We start from the raw sequence: 21,693 nt of genomic DNA, 5'->3' as shown, positions 1-21,693 counted from the left end.
TATCTATTTCATTGACGACATGAACATGCCAGAGGTAGATACCTACGGCACAGTGCAACCCCACACACTCATCCGACAGCACATGGACTATGGTCACTGGTAAGTATGTAACTGAAAACATTCTGAGAGGGTTTGTATGGGGATTGAAGCATAGAGGCATATATGGCTTAGAGAACAAAGATACGGTTAAAATAAGATGCATATGGTTGACAGCAGTTGAAGAGATGGGTTAAATAGCAGAGGTTTGACAGCTGCAATAAGGTTGGACTGGACAGCTGAGGGTAAGGATGGGATGAACCGCTGAAGTAAGGATGGGATGGACCACTAAGGTTAAACATGGGCTAGAAAGCTGTGGGTAAGGATGGGTTGGACAGCTGAAGGTAAGAGTGGGATGGACAGCTGAAGGTAAGAGTGGGATGGACAGCTGAAGGTAAGAGTGGGATGGACAGCTGAAGGTAAGAGTGTGATGGACAGCTGAAGATAAGAGTGGGATGGACAGCTGAAGGTAAGAGTGGGATGGACAGCTGAAGGTAAAAGTGGGATGGACAGCTGAAGGTAAGAGTGGGATGGACAGCTGAAGGTAAGAGTGGGATGGACAGCTGAAGGTAAGAGTGGGATGGACAGCTGAAGGTAAGAGTGGGATGGACAGCTGAAGGTAAGAGTGGGATGGACAGCTGAAGGTAAGAGTGGGATGGACAGCTGAAGGTAAGAGTGGGATGGACAGCTGAAGGTAAGAGTGGGATGGACAGCTGAAGGTAAGAGTGGGATGGACAGCTGAAGGTAAGAGTGGGATGGACAGCTGAAGGTAAGAGTGGGATGGACAGCTGAAGGTAAGAGTGGGATGGACAGCTGAAGGTAAGAGTGGGATGGACAGCTGAAGGTAAGAGTGGGATGGACAGCTGAAGGTAAGAGTGGGATGGACAGCTGAAGGTAAGAGTGGGATGGACAGCTGAAGGTAAGAGTGGGATGGACAGCTGAAGGTAAGAGTGGGATGGACAGCTGAAGGTAAGAGTGGGATGGACAGCTGAAGGTAAGAGTGGGATGGACAGCTGAAGGTAAGAGTGGGATGGACAGCTGAAGGTAAGAGTGGGATGGACAGCTGAAGGTAAGAGTGGGATGGACAGCTGAAGGTAAGAGTGGGATGGACAGCTGAAGGTAAGAGTGGGATGGACAGCTGAAGGTAAGAGTGGGATGGACAGCTGAAGGTAAGAGTGGGATGGACAGCTGAAGGTAAGAGTGGGATGGACAGCTGAAGGTAAGAGTGGGATGGACAGCTGAAGGTAAGAGTGGGATGGACAGCTGAAGGTAAGAGTGGGATGGACAGCTGAAGGTAAGAGTGGGATGGACAGCTGAAGGTAAGAGTGGGATGGACAGCTAAATGTAAGAGTGGGATGGACAGCTGAAGGTAAGATGGGCTAGAAAGCTATGGTAAGGATAGGCTGGACAGCTGAAGGTAAGAATGGGCTGGACAGCTGAAGCTAAGAGTGGGACGGGCAGCTGAAAGTAAGAGTGGGACGGACAGCTAAATGTAAGAGTGGGACGGACAGCTAAATGTAAGAGTGGGACGGACAGCTAAATGTAAGAGTGGGACGGACAGCTGAAGGTAAGAGTGGGACGGACAGCTGAAGGTAAGAGTGGGACGGACAGCTGAAGGTAAGAGTGGGACGGACAGCTGAAGGTAAGAGTGGGACGGACAGCTGAAGGTAAGAGTGGGACGGACAGCTGAAGGTAAGAGTGGGACGGACAGCTGAAGGTAAGAGTGGGACGGACAGCTGAAGGTAAGAGTGGGACGGACAGCTGAAGGTAAGAGTGGGACGGACAGCTGAAGGTAAGAGTGGGACGGACAGCTGAAGGTAAGAGTGGGACGGACAGCTGAAGGTAAGAGTGGGACGGACAGCTGAAGGTAAGAGTGGGACGGACAGCTGAAGGTAAGAGTGGGACGGACAGCTGAAGGTAAGAGTGGGACGGACAGCTGAAGGTAAGAGTGGGACGGACAGCTGAAGGTAAGAGTGGGATGGACAGCTGAAGGTAAGAGTGGGATGGACAGCTGAAGGTAAGAGTGGGATGGACAGCTGAAGGTAAGAGTGGGATGGACAGCTGAAGGTAAGAGTGGGATGGACAGCTGAAGGTAAGAGTGGGATGGACAGCTGAAGGTAAGAGTGGGATGGACAGCTGAAGGTAAGAGTGGGATGGACAGCTGAAGGTAAGAGTGGGATGGACAGCTGAAGGTAAGAGTGGGATGGACAGCTGAAGGTAAGAGTGGGATGGACAGCTAAATGTAAGAGTGGGATGGACAGCTGAAGGTAAGATGGGCTAGAAAGCTATGGTAAGGATAGGCTGGACAGCTGAAGGTAAGAATGGGCTGGACAGCTGAAGCTAAGAGTGGGACGGGCAGCTGAAAGTAAGAGTGGGACGGACAGCTAAATGTAAGAGTGGGACGGACAGCTAAATGTAAGAGTGGGACGGACAGCTAAATGTAAGAGTGGGACGGACAGCTGAAGGTAAGAGTGGGACGGACAGCTGAAGGTAAGAGTGGGACGGACAGCTGAAGGTAAGAGTGGGACGGACAGCTGAAGGTAAGAGTGGGACGGACAGCTGAAGGTAAGAGTGGGACGGACAGCTGAAGGTAAGAGTGGGACGGACAGCTGAAGGTAAGAGTGGGACGGACAGCTGAAGGTAAGAGTGGGACGGACAGCTGAAGGTAAGAGTGGGACGGACAGCTGAAGGTAAGAGTGGGACGGACAGCTGAAGGTAAGAGTGGGATGGACAGCTGAAGGTAAGAGTGGGATGGACAGCTAAATGTAAGAGTGGGATGGACAGCTGAAGGTAAGAGTGGGATGGACAGCTGAAGGTAAGAGTGGGATGGACAGCTGAAGGTAAGAGTGGGATGGACAGCTGAAGGTAAGAGTGGGATGGACAGCTGAAGGTAAGAGTGGGATGGACAGCTGAAGGTAAGAGTGGGATGGACAGCTGAAGGTAAGAGTGGGATGGACAGCTGAAGGTAAGAGTGGGATGGACAGCTGAAGGTAAGAGTGGGATGGACAGCTGAAGGTAAGAGTGGGATGGACAGCTGAAGGTAAGAGTGGGATGGACAGCTGAAGGTAAGAGTGGGATGGACAGCTGAAGGTAAGAGTGGGATGGACAGCTGAAGGTAAGAGTGGGATGGACAGCTGAAGGTAAGAGTGGGATGGACAGCTGAAGGTAAGAGTGGGATGGACAGCTGAAGGTAAGATGGGCTAGAAAGCTATGGTAAGGATAGGCTTGACAGCTGAAGCTAAGAGTGGGACGGGCAGCTGAAAGTAAGAGTGGGACGGACAGCTGAAAGTAAGAGTGGGACGGACAGCTGAAGGTAAGAGTGGGACGGACAGCTGAAGGTAAGAGTGGGACGGACAGCTGAAGGTAAGAGTGGGATGGACAGCTGAAGGTAAGAGTGGGATGGACAGCTGAAGGTAAGAGTGGGATGGACAGCTGAAGGTAAGAGTGGGATGGACAGCTGAAGGTAAGAGTGGGATGGACAGCTAAATGTAAGAGTGGGATGGACAGCTGAAGGTAAGATGGGCTAGAAAGCTGAAGGTACGAATGGGCTGGACAGCTGAAGCTAAGAGTGGGACGGGCAGCTGAAAGTAAGAGTGGGGCGGACAGCTAAATGTAAGAGTGGGACGGACAGCTAAAGGTAAGAGTGGGATGGACAGCTGAAGGTAAGAGTGGGATGGACAGCTGAAGGTAAGAGTGGGATGGACAGCTGAAGGTAAGAGTGGGATGGACAGCTGAAGGTAAGAGTGGGATGGGCAGCTGAAGGTAAGAGTGGGATGGGCAGCTGAAGGTAAGAGTGGGATGGGCAGCTGAAGGTAAGAGTGGGATGGGCAGCTGAAGGTAAGAGTGGGATGGGCAGCTGAAGGTAAGAGTGGGATTGACAGCTGAAGGTAAGAGTGGGATGGACAGCTGATGGTAAGAGTGGGATGGAAAGCTGAGGGAAAGGTAGGAAGGACAGAGGAGATAACGGTAGAAAGGACAGAGGAGGTAACGGTAGGAAGGACAGATGGGGTAACGATAGGAAGGACAGATGGGGTAACGGTAGGAAGGACAGATGGGGTAACGGTAGGAAGGACAGAGGGGGTAACGGTAGGAAGGACAGAGGGGGTATCAGTAGGAAGGTTATTTGTAACTCCTACAACTCTATTCTGTTATTTTCCTTTGTATGTATGTTTTTATCTCACTGTGGTCTCATTTTCCAGGTATGACCGGAACAAGTTGACAATGAAGGAGATAATGAATGTGCAGTACGTGTCTTGCATGAATCCCACATCTGGCAGCTTTACCATCAACCCTCGGCTTCAGGTGATTGTAATTTAGGCACTGAAACTCCTTTGTTCTGATTGGTGGAAACATTGATCCTTTTATCATTAAATGTTTTAGGGTTTGGCTTCTTAAGTAGTGTTGATAAACGGGTACTTTTGATATTCAACTTATTTGAATTCTATCTAGTTCGTAATAAAGGCGCAAGCTATGGAGGACTCTGATATGTTAGAGGGTACTCTCTCTTTAACCAAATCTAGTAACTATGTTTATTGTGAGGAGGTTTTTTTGTTAGGCGGTTCTGGTAGATCCACCTACTCAACTGTTTTCCACATGCTTTGATATAATTGCAATATCTAAAAAGAATAAGATATTTAGTACAAACGAGCCATCCACCTCTGAGGGTTCTCCGTCCCGCGAGGTGCTTTCCCTACATTCATCTCTGATTACTCATGCAGCTCCCCAGGGAGCTACTAATCCTCCTTCGGGAGGGGCCCTTTGGCCACCAGATTTCGCTGATCAGTTGCAAACGGCGGTCACTGCGGCCTTCAATGCCTTACCTCACCCTGCTAAGTGCAAGTGAAAGGTGAAACATAGCTATCCGTCCTAGGGGTCATCTACTCCATTGGATGTCTCTGACAGATTATCCACTGATGAAGACGACTCCGGGGGATGCTCTTTCTGGGTCGGAATCAGCAACATCTAGACCTCCTGCTGCGGAGGAGACAGACTTTAATTAAGTTTAAAATGGACCATTTGCGCTTCTTGCTGAAAGAGGTGCTTGCTATGTTGGAGGTTCCGGAACAGAAACTTCCGGAGGAACCTTTGATCCCTAAGCTAGAGAGGGTCTATAAGGACATGGTGGTGCCTCATTCCTTCCCAGTTCCTGTTGAGATGGCTAATATTATTAAGAACAAATGGGAGAAACTTGGTTCATCCTTTTCTCCCTCTAATTCTTTTAAAAAACTGTTCCCCGTTCTGGACACTCAGCTTGCGCTGTGGGGAGCCATCCCTAAGGTGGATGGAGCTATCTCCATGCTCGCTAAGCATACAACTATCCCACTCGAGGATAGTTTGTCTTTCAAATATCGCATGGATAAACAATTTGAATCCATGTTGAGAAAAATGTTTCAACTCACGGGGTTTGTATTTCATCCGGCAGCGGCGGTCGCTGAGGTGGCTGGAGCTGCTACCTACTGGTGTGATGCTCTGTCAGCTATGGTTGAGGTGGAGACTCCCCTTGAGGAGGTACAGGAAAGAATTAAGCCCTTAAGGGTGGCTAATTCGTTTATCTGTGATGCAAAAATGCAGATTATTTGCCTGAATGCCAAGACATCAGGGTTCTCTGTTCTAGCCCGTAGGGCTTTGTGGTTAAAGTTGTGGTCTGCTGACATGACTTCCAAGTCTAGATTACTATCCCTCCCATTTCAGGGAAAGTTCTTTTTGGTTCATGGAGGCTTGGATGGGAGACGTTCAGGATTCAATGAGAGAAAAATATAGCAATGTGGAATGTTCAGGCTTCAGAGTAAACTGGTAGAAGATTGACACTTAGATGCAAACTAAGGTTTGTTGCAGGTTCACAGTACATAATATTATATAGAGCTGTATGTCTAAATCAAGCAGAGCAGCACAGGTGATAGGCAAGTTGCAAGTTTTAGGCATTAATTACTGTTTGTGCATATATATATATGCAAACTAAGGTTTGTTGCAGATTCACAGTACATAATATTATATAGCGCTGTATGTCAGTAAAAAGCAGAGCAGCACAGGTGATAGTTGGAGGACCTCTTCTGCCCGGATCGGATGAAGACTTCTGCCCGGCTGGAGGACCTCTTCTGCCCGGATCGGATGAAGACTTCTGCCCAGCTGGGTGAAGACGGCTCAAGATAGGGTGGTCTTCAAGGGGTTAGTGTTAGTTTTTTTTTAAGGGGGGATTGGGTGGGTTTTAGAGTAAGGTTGGGTGTGTGGGTGGTGGGTTTTAATGTTGGGGGGGTTGTATTTCTTTTTTTGCAGGTAAAAGAGCTGATTACTTTGGGGCAATGCCCCGCAAAAAGCCCTTTTAAGGGCTATTTGTAATTTAGTATAGGGTTGGGAATTTTATTATTTTGGGGGGCTTTTTTATTTTATTAGGGGGCTTAGATTGGGTGTAATTAGTTTAAACTTCTTGTAATTATTTTTTATTTTCTGTAATTTAGTGGGGGGGGGGGTTTGTACTATAGTTTATTTTATTTAATTGTATTTAATTTTAGGTAATTGTAGTTAATTAATTTAATTTATTTAATTTAGTGTAGTGTTAGGTGCAATTGTAACTTAGGTTAGGATTTATTTTACAGGTAAATTTGTAGTTATTTTAACTAGGTAGCTATTATATAGTTAATTATATTGTAGCTATCTTAGGGTTTATTTTATAGGTAAGTATTTAGTTTTAAATAGGAATAATTTAGTTAATAATAGTAATATTATTTAGATTTTATTTAAATAATATTTAAGTTAGGGGGGTGTTAGGTTTAGGGGTTAATAACTTTATTATAGTGGTGGCGACGTTGGCGGCAGCAGATTAGGGGTTAATACATTTAATAGGCTATGTGGGCTATGGTGGTTTAGGGGTTAATATATGAATAGGTTAATTGCCTTGTGGGCTATGGCGGTTTAGGGGTTAATAATTTAGTTATTACTTGTGGTGTGGGTTTGATGGCGGATATAGGGGTTAAAAGTTTAAATAGGCATATTGCGTTGTGGGGGGTTGTCGGTCTTCGGGTTAATACATTTAATATTAGTAATGAGAGGGGGGATTGCGGATATAGGGGTTTTACGTGTCGGGCTTATTTTTGGGAGGCATGTTAGACTTTTACGGGAGATTTGTTATTTTCTTTACTTTTCTTAGGCGCCGGCAGTTTCTAAAGTGCCGTAAGTCACTAGCGACTCCAGAAATTTGTATTTACGCTTATTTCTGGACATCGCTAGTTAATCCGACTTATGCCACTTAGGAAATGCCGGCGCCATATATGTAATACCCCGATGTGCGAGGTGAAATTACGGGCAGCGCAGGTTTCTACGCTTGCGTCAAAACCTGCGCGGTATATTTGATCACGCCCTTGATTTATAATAAAGTTCAGAGTTTGTTAAAGGGACATAATACTCATATGCTAAATCACTTGAAACTGATGCAGTATAACTGTAAAAAGCTGACAGGAAAATATCACCTGAGCATCTCTATGTAAAAAAGGAAGATATTTTACCTCACAATCTCCTCAGCTCAGTAGAGTTAGTTCTGTGTAAAAAGTTATACTCAGCTGCTCCCAGCTGCAGGTAAAAAAATTAAAAAAATGAAGAAATGAACAGCAGCCAATCAGCATCAGCACTTCTGAGGTCATAAACTCTTACTGTGATCTCATGAGATTTGACTTAACTCTCATGAGATTTCATAGTAAGCTTCCTTTACCTGATTGGTGAAATAATATGAGAGTTCACGATGCTCATCCCTTCAGATGTCCCAGGACAGACACACTAATATGCTGCTTAGAAATCCTTTACAATGGGAGGTGGCTACTGAGGATTTTTTTGAGGTAAAATATCTTTCTTTTTTACATAGAGATGTTCAGGAGATATTTTCTAGTCAGCTTTTTACAGCTATGCTGCATCACTTTCAAGTGTTTAAACATTTGGGTATTATGGCCCTTTAAGTAGCAGTGTCCAGGTAACAAAATAGAATTATTTGGATACTTGTGATTTGAGGATTTTAAGCAGAGAAAATAGGAAAAGCTGAAGCTTGAATAAGTTGGTAGAATTCATGCAGGATCAGCAACAGACAGTTGTTTTCAGGAACATAACTTAAAAGTTAATGCAAAGCACATTAGACCTGAGAAGGCTTAAAAAGGGGCTGATGGAATCTGGTGCATGAATGATTAATCAGGCAGGCAAGCTGAATGCAAATACTGCCCAAAACCAGCATGAGTGTCAGAATCAGGGAAGGCAGTCTTAAAGGGATAGTGACATTAGGCTGAGATATGTTACAATCTCCCTGGACAACCGAACAAGGGAATTCCTCTCTTGGTGGATTTGCCTGGGCCAACTGTCCCAGGGGACATCCTTCTTGAGACCATTCTGGGAAATTGTGACCACAGATGCAAGTCTGTCAGGATGGGGAGTGGTTTGGGGTGCCAGGAAGGCACAGGGCAGGTGGACTCGAGAGGAGTTGCTTCACCCAATCAATATTCTGGAACTTTGAGCAATATTCAATGCTCTAAAGGCTTGGCTCCTCCTGGGGTCCTCCCGATTCATCAGATTCCAATATGACATTACCTTGGTGGCTTACATCAACCATCAGGGGGGTACTAGAAGTTCCCTAGCCATGAGGGAAGTTTCTCGGATTCTGGTATGGGCGTAGACCCACTACTGTTTGCTATCAGCTATCCACATTCCGGGCGTGGACAACTGGGAAGCGGATTTTCTCAGCAGACAATCATTTCATCCGGGGAAATGGTCTCTCCATCCTGAGGTGTTTGAGGAGATCTGCAACAGATGGGGACCCCCGGAGATAGATCTCATGGAGTCCAGACTCAACTATAAGCTTTCCAGATACGGGTCGCGGTCCAGGGATCCCTAGGCAGAGCTAATAGATGATTTAGCGGTGCCTTGGGAGTTCAATCTAGTCTTCATATTTCCACTGTTGCCACTTCTACCTCCAGTAGTGGCCTGCATCAAGCAGGAGCAAGCTTCGCTTTTCTGATTGCTCCATCATGGCCGTGGAGGATGTGGTTTGCTGATCTGGTGGGGATGTCATTATCTCCTCCATGGAGGTTACCTTGTCGCAGAGACCCGCTGGTTAAGGGTCCCTTTCTACATCAAAATCTCGATTCTCTCAGGCTGACTGCGTGGAGATTGAAAGCTTAGTCCTAGCCAATAGAGGATTTTCTGAGAGAGTGATTGATACTCTTATTTAAGCCAGGAAGCGGGTCACTCATCGCATCTTTTATAAGGTGGGGAGGACCTACTTGTCCTGGTGTGAGGAACATGGATATCCCTGGCATAAGGTTAGGGTTTCCAGGATCCTGTCCTTCCTCCAGGATGGTTTGGAGAAGGGACTTGCTGTCAGTTCCTTAAAAGGATAGATTTCGGCTTTATTTGTACTGTTACACAAAAAGCTTGCAGAGCTTCCTGATATTTAGTCCTTTGTTCAGGTTCTGTCTAGGATCAGACATGTCTTTAGAAATTCTGCTTTCCCTTGGAGCTTAAACTTGGTACTTAAGATTTTGCAGAAGGCTCCGTTGGAGCCTATGCATTCACTTGACATTAAAACTCTTTCTTGGAAGGTTCTATTCCTACTGGCTATTGCATCGGCACGCAGAGTCTCTGAGTTGGTGGCCTTGCAATGTGAGCCTCCTTTTCTGATTTTTCAAGCCGTAAAGGCTGTTCTTCGCACTGGGTTGGGATTTCTTCCCAAGGTAGTGTCAAATCGTGACATCAATCAGGAGATAGTGGTTCCTTCCTTGTGTCCTAACCCTTCTTCTTCAAAGGAAAGGTTCATAATTTAGATGTGGTTAGAGCCTTGAAGTGCTAACTTCAGGCCACAAAAAAGAATTCAGACAAACTTCATCTTTATTTGTTGTATATTTGGGGAAGCGCAGGGGGCAGAAGGCCTTTTCCACTTCCCCATCCTTTTGGTTGAGGAGCTTGATTTGCTTGGCCTATGAGACAGTGGGATATAAGCTTCCTCAGAGGATTATGGCTCACTCAACTATGGCTGTGGCCTCTTTATGGGCCTTTAAGAATGAGGCCTCTGTGGAGCAGATTTGTAAGGTGGCTACTTGGTCCTCCTTACATACTTTTACAAAGTGTTACAAATTTTAGGTTTTTGCTTTAGCGGAAGCAGCTTTTGGGGGAGAGGTTTTGCAGGCTGTGGTGTCCTCAGATTAGGGTCCGCATTTTTACCCTCCCATTATTTTCATTCAGTGTTCTCTAGAGCTTGGGTATTTGTTTCCCACAAGTAATGAATGAAGCTGTGGACTCTCCTCCCATTAAGATGAAAAACATAAATTATGCTAACCTGATAATTTCATTTCCATCTGTGGGAGGAGAGTCCCCGGCTCCCGCCCGTTTCTCCAGTGGGCGGACCTAAATTTATTTTTGGTTTTCTGGCACCATTTATACCCTGATATTTCTCCTACTGTTCCTTGTTCCCTCGGCAGAATGACTGGGGATGAGGGGAGTGGGGGAGGTATTTAAGCCTTTGGCTGGGGTGTCTCTGCCTCCTCCTGGTGGCCAGGTTCTTAAAGAGACATGAAACCCACATTTTTTCTTTCATGATTTAGTAAGAGAATGCAATTTTAAACATCTTTCTAATTTACTTCTATTATCTAATTTGTTTTTTTCTCTTGATATTCTTTGCTGAAAAGCATATCTAGATATGCTCAGTAGCTGCTGATTGGTTGCTGCACATAGAAGCCTTGTGTGATTGGCTCACCCATGTGCATTACTTTTTCTTCAACTAAGGATGTCTAAAAAATGAAGCAAAATAAATAATAGAAGTAAATTGTAATGTTGTTTTAATTTGTATTCTCTATATGAATCATGAAAGAAAGATTTTGGGTTTAGTGGCCCTTTAATTCCCACAAGTAATGAATGAAGCCGTGGACTCTCCTCCCACAGATGGAAATTAAATTATCAGGTAAGCATAATTTTTATTTTTCCAAATTATCAAATATAACATTTAAATTCTTCCTTTAAAATATTTTCAAAGATTTATTGAATGCTACATTTAATAACGGTAAAATTAACATACAAAATAGTTTCAAATGTTAATTTAACCTGTTTCTAGTAAATATAGCATTTTTTTCTGCTCTTCAAGCAGTTTTTGACATTTCCTGACTATAAGATGTACATTTTTAGGGTTGTGATTATTCTAACAGATGCTCTCGCCATTATCTTATTGTTTCCCATGTAGCGCCACTTCAGTGTATTTGCCCTATCATTCCCTGGCATGGATGCGCTGTCCACGATCTACAGCACCATTTTGACGCAGCACCTTAAGATGGGTAACTTCCCAGGTCCTCTCCAGAAAACCACACAGCCACTCATAAACCTCGCTTTGTCTCTTCACCAGAAAATCACGTCCACTTTCCTGCCAACCGCCATTAAGTTTCACTACATATTTAACCTGAGAGATTTGTCTAACATATTCCAAGTGAGTTGAGTTTATGCCTTTATGTTTTCTGTGTATCGTCCATGTTTTTCTTGCTACTTGATGACTTCAGCCTTGTGCTATATAACTCTTTTATAGAGCTTTACTGAATAGGATATTTTAATAACCATTCACAACAAACACAGGATTTACTTGACAGAAATACAAAGTCAATAATTATAGTCTGCTGGTCTAGAGACTAAATATTATGTTATAGGTGCCAGGTCAATGGTTACATGCAAACCAGATCATATTGTGAAGTAACCAGGTCATGGTCACCTGCACACCCAATCATCAATTGTTGTAGCCAAGTCATGGTCATCTGCACACCGAATCATTTAGTGTAGTAGCTAGGTCATAGTCACCTACACACCAAATCGTATAGTGCAGTAGCCAGGTTATGGCCACCTATGCACCAAATTATATAGTGAAGTAGCCAGTCCTAGTCACCTGCACACCAGATCATCAATTGTTGTAGCCAAGTCATGGTCATCTGCACACCGAATCATTTAGTGTAGTAGCTAGGTCATAGTCACCTACACACCAAATCGTATAGTGCAGTAGCCAGGTTATGGCCACCTATGCACCAAATTATATAGTGAAGTAGCCAGTCCTAGTCACCTGCACACCAGATCATCAATTGTTGTAGCCAAGTCATGGTCATCTGCACACCGAATCATTTAGTGTAGTAGCCAGGTTATGGCCACCTATGCACCAAATTATATAGTGAAGTAGCCAGTCCTAGTCACCTGCACACCAGATCATCAATTGTTGTAGCCAAGTCATGGTCATCTGCACACCGAATCATTTAGTGTAGTAGCTAGGTCATAGTTACCTACACACCAAATCATATAGTGCATTAGCCAGGTTATGGACACCTATGCACCAAATTATATAGTGAAGTAGCCAGTCCTAGTCACCTGCACACCAGATCATCAATTCTTGTAGCCAAGTCATGTCACCTACACACCAGATCATGTAGTGTAGTAGCCAAGTCATGTCACATACACACCAGATCATGTAGTGTAGTAGCCAGGTCATTGTCACCTACCTATTAGATCATATAGTGCAGTAACTAGCCCTAGTCATCTGCACACCAGATCATGAATTGTTGTAGCAAAGTCATGGTCACCTGCACACCAGATCTTGTAGTAAATCAGTCAATTTATGGCTTCCTTATGACTTGATCATATGATATAGAGACCAAACTTTTCCTTGGACACTAATTATAGGAGACCCTACATTTGAGAAGTATTCTTGAACTTTTGGGCTGTAAGACACTTTCAGACACCTAGCAGCCATAGCTTTCTGATGTTTTTTCAGGCATGGCTTGTCAGGTTCATGTATATTCACATCACAAAATGCAGCATATGATTCTTCATTACCAGCACTAATTAAGGCACTGATTTTAGCCCATGCGGTAATGAGACAATTAACATAGGTCTCTCCAGTGAAAGGAGCTGTCATGCTGTTTTGACAAGGAGAATCATGTTGTGCATTTGAGTCCTTGTTCCGAGGCCCCTTTTAGGATTAATGTGCAATAGGACATGATACAGGCACAATGCATAGACAGCTGATCACAGAAGCAAGAGCTGATAAAAATCTGTGTTTAATCAGTTGACGCCACAGAAAACCCTTCCTGAATATTGTGCTTTGTCAGATCGACTTACAGCCCTATAGTACGCACTGTATTACGGTAAAACAACTTACACATCCTATGCAGACCTTATTATTCTCATTTCTGTCAAAATATCTGTTTTATCTAATTGTTTACTGTTTGTATGTGCTGCCTCATTAACCTGTCTTCTATTCAGTAATTTATCTGCATGTATATCTGCATTAACCCTTACAGCATCAACCCCTGTCTTGTTCAACCGAAGACCATTAAAGCAACTATCTCTTCCTGTCTTGTCATGTTATCTTCCTACTGTCAGTGCAAGCCCCCCACCTCATCCTGTCTTGTCATGTTAACATCCTACTTTCAGTGCCCGCCCCCCACCTCATCCTGTCTTGTCATGTTAACTTCCTACTGTCAGTGCCAGCCCCCCACCTTATCCTGTCTTGTCATGTTGACTTCCTACTGTCAGTGCCAGCCCCCAACCTCATCCTGTCTTGTCATGTTAACTTCCTGCTGTCAGTGCCCGCCCCCACCTCATCCTGTCTTGTCATGTTAACTTCCTACTGTCAGTGCCAGCCCCCCACCTTATCCTGTCTTGTCATGTTAACTTCCTACTGTCAGTGCCAGCCCCCCACCTTATCCTGTCTTGTCATGTTAACTTCCTGCTGTCAGTGCCAGCCCCCACCTAATCCTGTCTTGTCATGTTAACTTCCTACTGTCAGTGCAAGCCCCCCACCTCATCCTGTCTTGTCATGTTAACTTCCTACTGTCAGTGCCAGCCCCCCACCTCATCCTGTCTTGTCATGTTAACTTCCTACTGTCAGTGCCCGCCCCTCACCTCAGCCTGTCTTGTCATGTTAACTTCCTACTGTCAGTGCCAGCCCCCCACCTCATCCTGTCTTGTCATGTTAACTTCCTACTGTCAGTGCCAGCCCCCCACCTTATCCTGTCTTGTCATGTTGACTTCCTACTGTCAGTGCCAGCCCCCAACCTCATCCTGTCTTGTCATGTTAACTTCCTACTGTCAGTGCCAGCCCCCAACCTCATCCTGTCTTGTCATGTTAACTTCCTACTGTCAGTGCCAGCCCCCCACCGCATCCTGTCTTGTCATGTTAACTTCCTCCATTCAGTGCCAGCCCCCCACCTCAGCCTGTCTTGTCATGTTAACTTCCTACTGTCAGTGCCAGCCCCCCACCTCATCCTGTCTTGTCATGTTAACTTCCTACTGTCAGTGCCAGCCCCCACCTCAGCCTGTCTTGTCATGTTAACTTCCTACTGTCAGTGCCAGCCCCCCACCTCATCCTGTCTTGTCATGTTAACTTCCTACTGTCAGTGCCCGCCCCCCCACCTCATCCTGTCTTGTCATATTAACTTCCTACTGTCAGTGCCAGCCCCCCACCTAATCCTGTCTTGTCATGTTAACTTCCTCCATTCAGTGCCAGACCCCCACCTCAGCCTTTCTTGTCATGTTAACTTCCTACTGTAAGTGCCCGCCCCCCCCACCTCATCCTGTCTTGTCATGTTAACTTCCTACTGTCAGTGCCAGCCCCCACCTAATCCTTTCTTGTCATGTTATCTTCCTACTGTCAGTGCCAGCCCCCCACCTCAGCCTGTCTTGTCATGTTAACTTCCTACTGTCAGTGCCCGCCCCCAACCTCATCCTGTCTTGTCATGTTATCTTCCTACTGTCAGTGCCAGCCCCCACCTCAGCCTGTCTTGTCATGTTAACTTCCTACTATCAGTGCCATCCCCCCACCTCAGCCTGTCTTGTCATGTTAACTTCCTACTGTCAGTGCCAGCCCCCACATCATCCTGTCTTGTCATGTTAACTTCCTACTGTCAGTGCCAGCCCTCACCTCATCCTGTCTTGTCATGTTAACTTCCTACTGTCAGTGCCAGCCCCCAACCTCATCCTGTCTTGTCATGTTAACTTCCTACTGTCAGTGCCAGCCCCCACCTCAGCCTGTCTTGTCATGTTATCTTCCTACTGTCAGTGCCAGCCCCCACCTCAGCCTGTCTTGTCATGTTAACGTCCTGCTGTCAGTGCCAGCCCCCACCTAATCCTGTCTTGTCATGTTAACCTCCTACTGTCAGTGCCAGCCCCCACCTCAGCCTGTCTTGTCATGTTATCTTCCTACTGTCAGTGCCAGCCCCACCTTATCCTGTCCTGTCATGTTAACTTCCTACTGTCAGTGCCAGCCCCCACCTCAGCCTGTCTTGTCATGTTATCTTCCTACTGTCAGTGCCAGCCCCCACCTCAGCCTGTCTTGTCATGTTAACTTCCTACTGTCAGTGCCATCCCCCCACCTCAGCCTGTCTTGTCATGTTAACTTCCTGCTGTCAGTGCCAGCCCCCACCTCATCCTGTCTTGTCATGTTAACTTCCTACTGTCAGTGCCATCCCCCCACCTCAGCCTGTCTTGTCATGTTAACTTCCTACTGTCAGTGCCAGCCCCCACCTCATCCTGTCTTGTCATGTTAACTTCCTACTGTCAGTGCCATCCCCCCACCTCAGCCTGTCTTGTCATGTTAACTTCCTACTGTCAGTGCCAGCCCCCCACCTCATCCTGTCTTGTCATGTTAACTTCCTGCTGTCAGTGCCAGCCCCCACCTAATCCTGTCTTGTCATGTTAACTTCCTGATGTCAGTGCCAGCCCCCACCTCATCCTGTCTTGTCATGTTAACTTCCTACTGTCAGTGCCAGCCCCCACCTCATCCTGTCTTGTCATGTTAACTTCCTACTGTCAGTGCCAGCCCTCACCTCATCCTGTCTTGTCATGTTAACTTCCTACTGTCAGTGCCAGCCCCCACCTCAGCCTGTCTTGTCATGTTATCTTCCTACTGTCAGTGCTAGCCCCCACCTCATCTTGTCTTGTCATGTTAACTTCCTACTGTCAGTGCCAGCCCCCACCTCAGCCTGTCTTGTCATGTTAACTTCCTACTGTCAGTGCCAGCCCCCACCTCATCCTGTCTTGTCATGTTAACTTCCTACTGTCAGTGCCCGCCCCCCACCTCATCCTGTCTTGTCATGTTAACTTCCTACTGTCAGTGCCCGCCCCCCACATCATCCTGTCTTGTCATGTTAACTTCCTACTGTCAGTGCCCGCCCCCCACATCATCCTGTCTTGTCATGTTAACTTCCTGATGTCAGTGCCATCTCCCCACCTCAGCCTGTCCTGTCTTGTTTACTTCCTACTGTCAGTGCCAGCCCTCACCTCAGCCTGTCTTGTCATGTTAACTTCCTACTGTCAGTGCCATCCCCCCACCTCAGCCTGTCTTGTCATGTTAACTTCCTACTGTCAGTGCTAGCCCCCACCTCATCTTGTCTTGTCATGTTTACTTCCTACTGTCAGTGCCAGCCCCCACCTCATCCTGTCTTGTCATGTTAACTTCCTACTGTCAGTGCCAGCCCCCCACCTCATCCTGTCTTGTCATGTTAACTTCCTACTGTCAGTGCCATCTCCCCACCTCAGCCTGTCCTGTCTTGTTTACTTCCTACTGTCAGTGTCAGCCCTCACCTCAGCCTGTCTTGTCATGTTATCTTCCTACTGTCAGTGCCATCCCCCCACCTCAGCCTGTCTTGTCATGTTAACTTCCTACTGTCAGTGCCATCCCCCCACCTCAGCCTGTCTTGTCATGTTAACTTCCTACTGTCAGTGCCATCCCCCACCTCATCCTGTCTTGTCATGTTATCTTCCTACTGTCAGTGCCAGCCCCCACCTCAGCCTGTCTTGTCATGTTAACTTCCTACTGTCAGTGCCATCCCCCCACCTCAGCCTGTCTTGTCATGTTAACTTCCTGCTGTCAGTGCCAGCCCCCACCTCATCCTGTCTTGTCATGTTAACTTCCTACTGTCAGTGCCATCCCCCTACCTCAGCCTGTCTTGTCATGTTAACTTCCTACTGTCAGTGCCAGCCCCCCACCTCATCCTGTCTTGTCATGTTAACTTCCTGCTGTCAGTGCCAGCCCCCACCTAATCCTGTCTTGTCATGTTAACTTCCTGATGTCAGTGCCAGCCCCCACCTAATCCTGTCTTGTCATGTTAACTTCCTGATGTCAGTGCCAGCCCCCACCTCATCCTGTCTTGTCATGTTAACTTCCTACTGTCAGTGCCAGCCCCCACCTCATCCTGTCTTGTCATGTTAACTTCCTACTGTCAGTGCCAGCCCTCACCTCATCCTGTCTTGTCATGTTAACTTCCTACTGTCAGTGCCAGCCCCCACCTCAGCCTGTCTTGTCATGTTATCTTCCTACTGTCAGTGCTAGCCCCCACCTCATCTTGTCTTGTCATGTTAACTTCCTACTGTCAGTGCCAGCCCCCACCTCAGCCTGTCTTGTCATGTTAACTTCCTACTGTCAGTGCCAGCCCCCACCTCATCCTGTCTTGTCATGTTAACTTCCTACTGTCAGTGCCCGCCCCCCACCTCATCCTGTCTTGTCATGTTAACTTCCTACTGTCAGTGCCCGCCCCCCACATCATCCTGTCTTGTCATGTTAACTTCCTACTGTCAGTGCCCGCCCCCCACATCATCCTGTCTTGTCATGTTAACTTCCTACTGTCAGTGCCCGCCCCCCACATCATCCTGTCTTGTCATGTTAACTTCCTGATGTCAGTGCCATCTCCCCACCTCAGCCTGTCCTGTCTTGTTTACTTCCTACTGTCAGTGCCAGCCCTCACCTCAGCCTGTCTTGTCATGTTAACTTCCTACTGTCAGTGCCATCCCCCCACCTCAGCCTGTCTTGTCATGTTATCTTCCTACTGTCAGTGCTAGCCCCCACCTCATCTTGTCTTGTCATGTTTACTTCCTACTGTCAGTGCCAGCCCCCACCTCATCCTGTCTTGTCATGTTAACTTCCTACTGTCAGTGCCAGCCCCCCACCTCATCCTGTCTTGTCATGTTAACTTCCTACTGTCAGTGCCATCTCCCCACCTCAGCCTGTCCTGTCTTGTTTACTTCCTACTGTCAGTGTCAGCCCTCACCTCAGCCTGTCTTGTCATGTTATCTTCCTACTGTCAGTGCCATCCCCCCACCTCAGCCTGTCTTGTCATGTTAACTTCCTACTGTCAGTGCCAGCCCCCACCTCAGCCTGTCTTGTCATGTTATCTTCCTACTGTCAGTGCCATCCCCCACCTCATCCTGTCTTGTCATGTTATCTTCCTACTGTCAGTGCCAGCCCCCACCTCAGCCTGTCTTGTCATGTTAACTTCCTACTGTCAGTGCCACCCCCCCCACCTCAGCCTGTCTTGTCATGTTAACTTCCTGCTGTCAGTGCCAGCCCCCACCTCATCCTGTCTTGTCATGTTAACTTCCTACTGTCAGTGCCATCCCCCCACCTCAGCCTGTCTTGTCATGTTAACTTCCTACTGTCAGTGCCAGCCCCCCACCTCATCCTGTCTTGTCATGTTAACTTCCTGCTGTCAGTGCCAGCCCCCACCTAATCCTGTCTTGTCATGTTAACTTCCTGCTGTCAGTGCCAGCCCCCACCTCATCCTGTCTTGTCATGTTAACTTCCTACTGTCAGTGCCAGCCCCCACCTCATCCTGTCTTGTCATGTTAACTTCCTACTGTCAGTGCCAGCCCTCACCTCATCCTGTCTTGTCATGTTAACTTCCTACTGTCAGTGCTAGCCCCCACCTCATCTTGTCTTGTCATGTTAACTTCCTACTGTCAGTGCCAGCCCCCACCTCAGCCTGTCTTGTCATGTTAACTTCCTACTGTCAGTGCCAGCCCCCACCTCATCCTTTCTTGTCATGTTAACTTCCTACTGTCAGTGCCAGCCCCCCACCTCATCCTGTCTTGTCATGTTAACTTCCTACTGTCAGTGCCCGCCCCCCCACATCATCCTGTCTTGTCATGTTAACTTCCTACTGTCAGTGCCCACCCCCCACATCATCCTGTCTTGTCATGTTAACTTCCTACTGTCAGTGCCATCTCCCCACCTCAGCCTGTCTTGTCATGTTAACTTCCTACTGTCAGTGCTAGCCCCCCACATCATCCTGTCTTGTCATGTTAACTTCCTACTGTCAGTGCCCACCCCCCACATCATCCTGTCTTGTCATGTTAACTTCCTGATGTCAGTGCCATCTCCCCACCTCAGCCTGTCCTGTCTTGTTTACTTCCTACTGTCAGTGCCAGCCCTCACCTCAGCCTGTCTTGTCATGTTAACTTCCTACTGTCAGTGCCATCCCCCCACCTCAGCCTGTCTTGTCATGTTATCTTCCTACTGTCAGTGCTAGCCCCCACCTCATCTTGTCTTGTCATGTTTACTTCCTACTGTCAGTGCCAGCCCCCACCTCATCCTGTCTTGTCATGTTAACTTCCTACTGTCAGTGCCAGCCCCCCACCTCATCCTGTCTTGTCATGTTAACTTCCTACTGTCAGTGCCATCTCCCCACCTCAGCCTGTCCTGTCTTGTTTACTTCCTACTGTCAGTGCCAGCCCTCACCTCAGCCTGTCTTGTCATGTTATCTTCCTACTGTCAGTGCCATCCCCCCACCTCAGCCTGTCTTGTCATGTTAACTTCCTACTGTCAGTGCCATCCCCCCACCTCAGCCTGTCTTGTCATGTTATCTTCCTACTGTCAGTGCCATCCCCCACCTCATCCTGTCTTGTCATGTTATCTTCCTACTGTCAGTGCCAGCCCCCACCTCAGCCTGTCTTGTCATGTTAACTTCCTACTGTCAGTGCCAGCCCCCACCTCATCCTGTCTTGTCATGTTAACTTCCTACTGTCAGTGCCAGCCCCCAACCTCATCCTGTCTTGTCATGTTAACTTCCTACTGTCAGTGCCAGCCCCCACCTCAGCCTGTCTTGTCATGTTATCTTCCTACTGTCAGTGCCATCCCCCACCTCATCCTGTCTTGTCATGTTATCTTCCTACTGTCAGTGCCAGCCCCCACCTCAGCCTGTCTTGTCATGTTAACTTCCTACTGTCAGTGCCAGCCCCCACCTCATCCTGTCTTGTCATGTTAACTTCCTACTGTCAGTGCCAGCCCTCACCTCAGCCTGTCTTGTCATGTTATCTTCCTACTGTCAGTGCCATCCCCCACCTCATCCTGTCTTGTCATGTTATCTTCCTACTGTCAGTGCCAGCCCTCACCTCATCCTGTCTTGTCATGTTAACTTCCTGCTGTCAGTGCCAGCCCCCACCTCAGCCTGTCTTGTCATGTTAACTTCCTACTGTCAGTGCCAGCCCTCACCTCAGCCTGTCTTGTCATGTTATCTTCCTACTGTCAGTGCCATCCCCCCAACTCATCCTGTCTTGTCATGTTAACTTCTTGCTATCAGTGCCAGCCCCCACCTCATCTGTCATGTTAACTTCCTACTGTCAGTGCCTGCCCCCCACATCATCCTGTCTTGTCATGTTATCTTCCTACTGTCAGTGCCAGCCCCCACCTAATCCTGTCTTGTCATGTTAACTTCCTGCTGTCAGTGTCACCCCCCCTCACTTCACCCAGTCTTAAAACAATCATGTTTTCTGTGCTAATCAGTCCTCTCCATTTCAACCTGTCTAGTCAGGAACATGTTCCTGCTCTCGGTGGCAGCCACCCAACCAGTCTTGTCATGTATCGTTCTTGCTTTCAGTGCCAGTGATACCACCAGTGATACCACCTCACCCAAACATGCCATGTTACATTCCTGTTTGCTGTGCCAGTCACCCCTCCCCATCCCAGTCCAGCTGGTAAGAGAAATGTTCCTGCTATCAGCACCAGCCACCCCACCTCAACCTGTCCTGTAATGTTAATTTCCTGCTGTCAGTGACAGACACCCACCTCAGTCTGTCGTGTCATATCAACTTCTTGCATTAAGTGCCAGACACCCTACCTCTGCCTGTCCTGTCATAGAAATGTTCCTGCTCTTGGTCACAGAGACCCACCTCAGCCTGTCCTGTTAGGAAAATGTTTCTGCTCTCAGTACACACTGCCCCAGCTCAGCCAGTCCTGTTATGTAATGTCCTTGGCAGTCTGTGCCAACATGCTCTTTGTGCTTGTCATCTGGGAAGATCCTACTTGCTGGCATAATTAGTATATTCACCAACTTCTCTGCCAAATATGAACAGTCTCCTGAGGTGATTATTATATTTCACAGCAAACTGTCATTCAGTATTATTCAGTAATAAAACCTGCCCTAATCGTTCTCTGTTGGAACGTTGTTTGGATCACCACCGCATCATGTCGTGCACTTTAATTATTCCGTCCTGCTAAGGACTTATAAAGTATAAAATGTCAAGTCTAATAGAAGCATATGACAGCTGCATAAATAAGCACAGGGTGAACGGATCCAGTGGCTTCCTTGTAGCAAGGTTTGCTCAGAGCCAGCCCATTTTCTGCTTGGCATACACTGTAAATCCTGTACATTTTGGGATTGTAGAAGACTCTGGGATATTACTGAGGGATATCTCTGCTTCTCTTGTACGATGCTTCCTGCCAATTGTATGATTGTGTCACTAATGAATTAATAGTATTAGATAAGCTGCAATGGCCAAACACCTGGCACATATCCTAAGTTTTATATCCACATAAGAATCTGTGTTCCCTGGGCTAAAAATAAATGCACATACTCACAACCATTCTTCCTCAGCGACACAAAACTAGATTCC

The 21,693-nt window shown here is 47.1% G+C and overlaps 1 protein-coding gene across 1 annotated transcript in view; it reads left to right on the top strand.

Annotated features, from left to right (window-relative positions):
• The window catches only part of DNAH9 (dynein axonemal heavy chain 9), a 739,144-nt gene that overhangs the window by 251,652 nt on the left and 465,799 nt on the right, over positions 1 to 21,693 (top strand). Inside the window, exons 38-40 of the mRNA XM_053688948.1 lie at positions 1 to 99; positions 4,236 to 4,338; positions 11,240 to 11,479. The exon at positions 1 to 99 is cut by the window's left edge and continues 67 nt beyond it. Coding sequence (XP_053544923.1) covers positions 1 to 99; positions 4,236 to 4,338; positions 11,240 to 11,479 — 442 coding nt within the window. The remainder of the gene's footprint in view (positions 100 to 4,235; positions 4,339 to 11,239; positions 11,480 to 21,693) is intronic.

Source organism: Bombina bombina, chromosome 1, assembly GCF_027579735.1.
Source record: "Bombina bombina isolate aBomBom1 chromosome 1, aBomBom1.pri, whole genome shotgun sequence".
In the NCBI taxonomy this organism is placed as follows: domain Eukaryota; kingdom Metazoa; phylum Chordata; class Amphibia; order Anura; family Bombinatoridae; genus Bombina; species Bombina bombina.
This window is presented reverse-complemented; position numbering and strand designations above follow the sequence as displayed.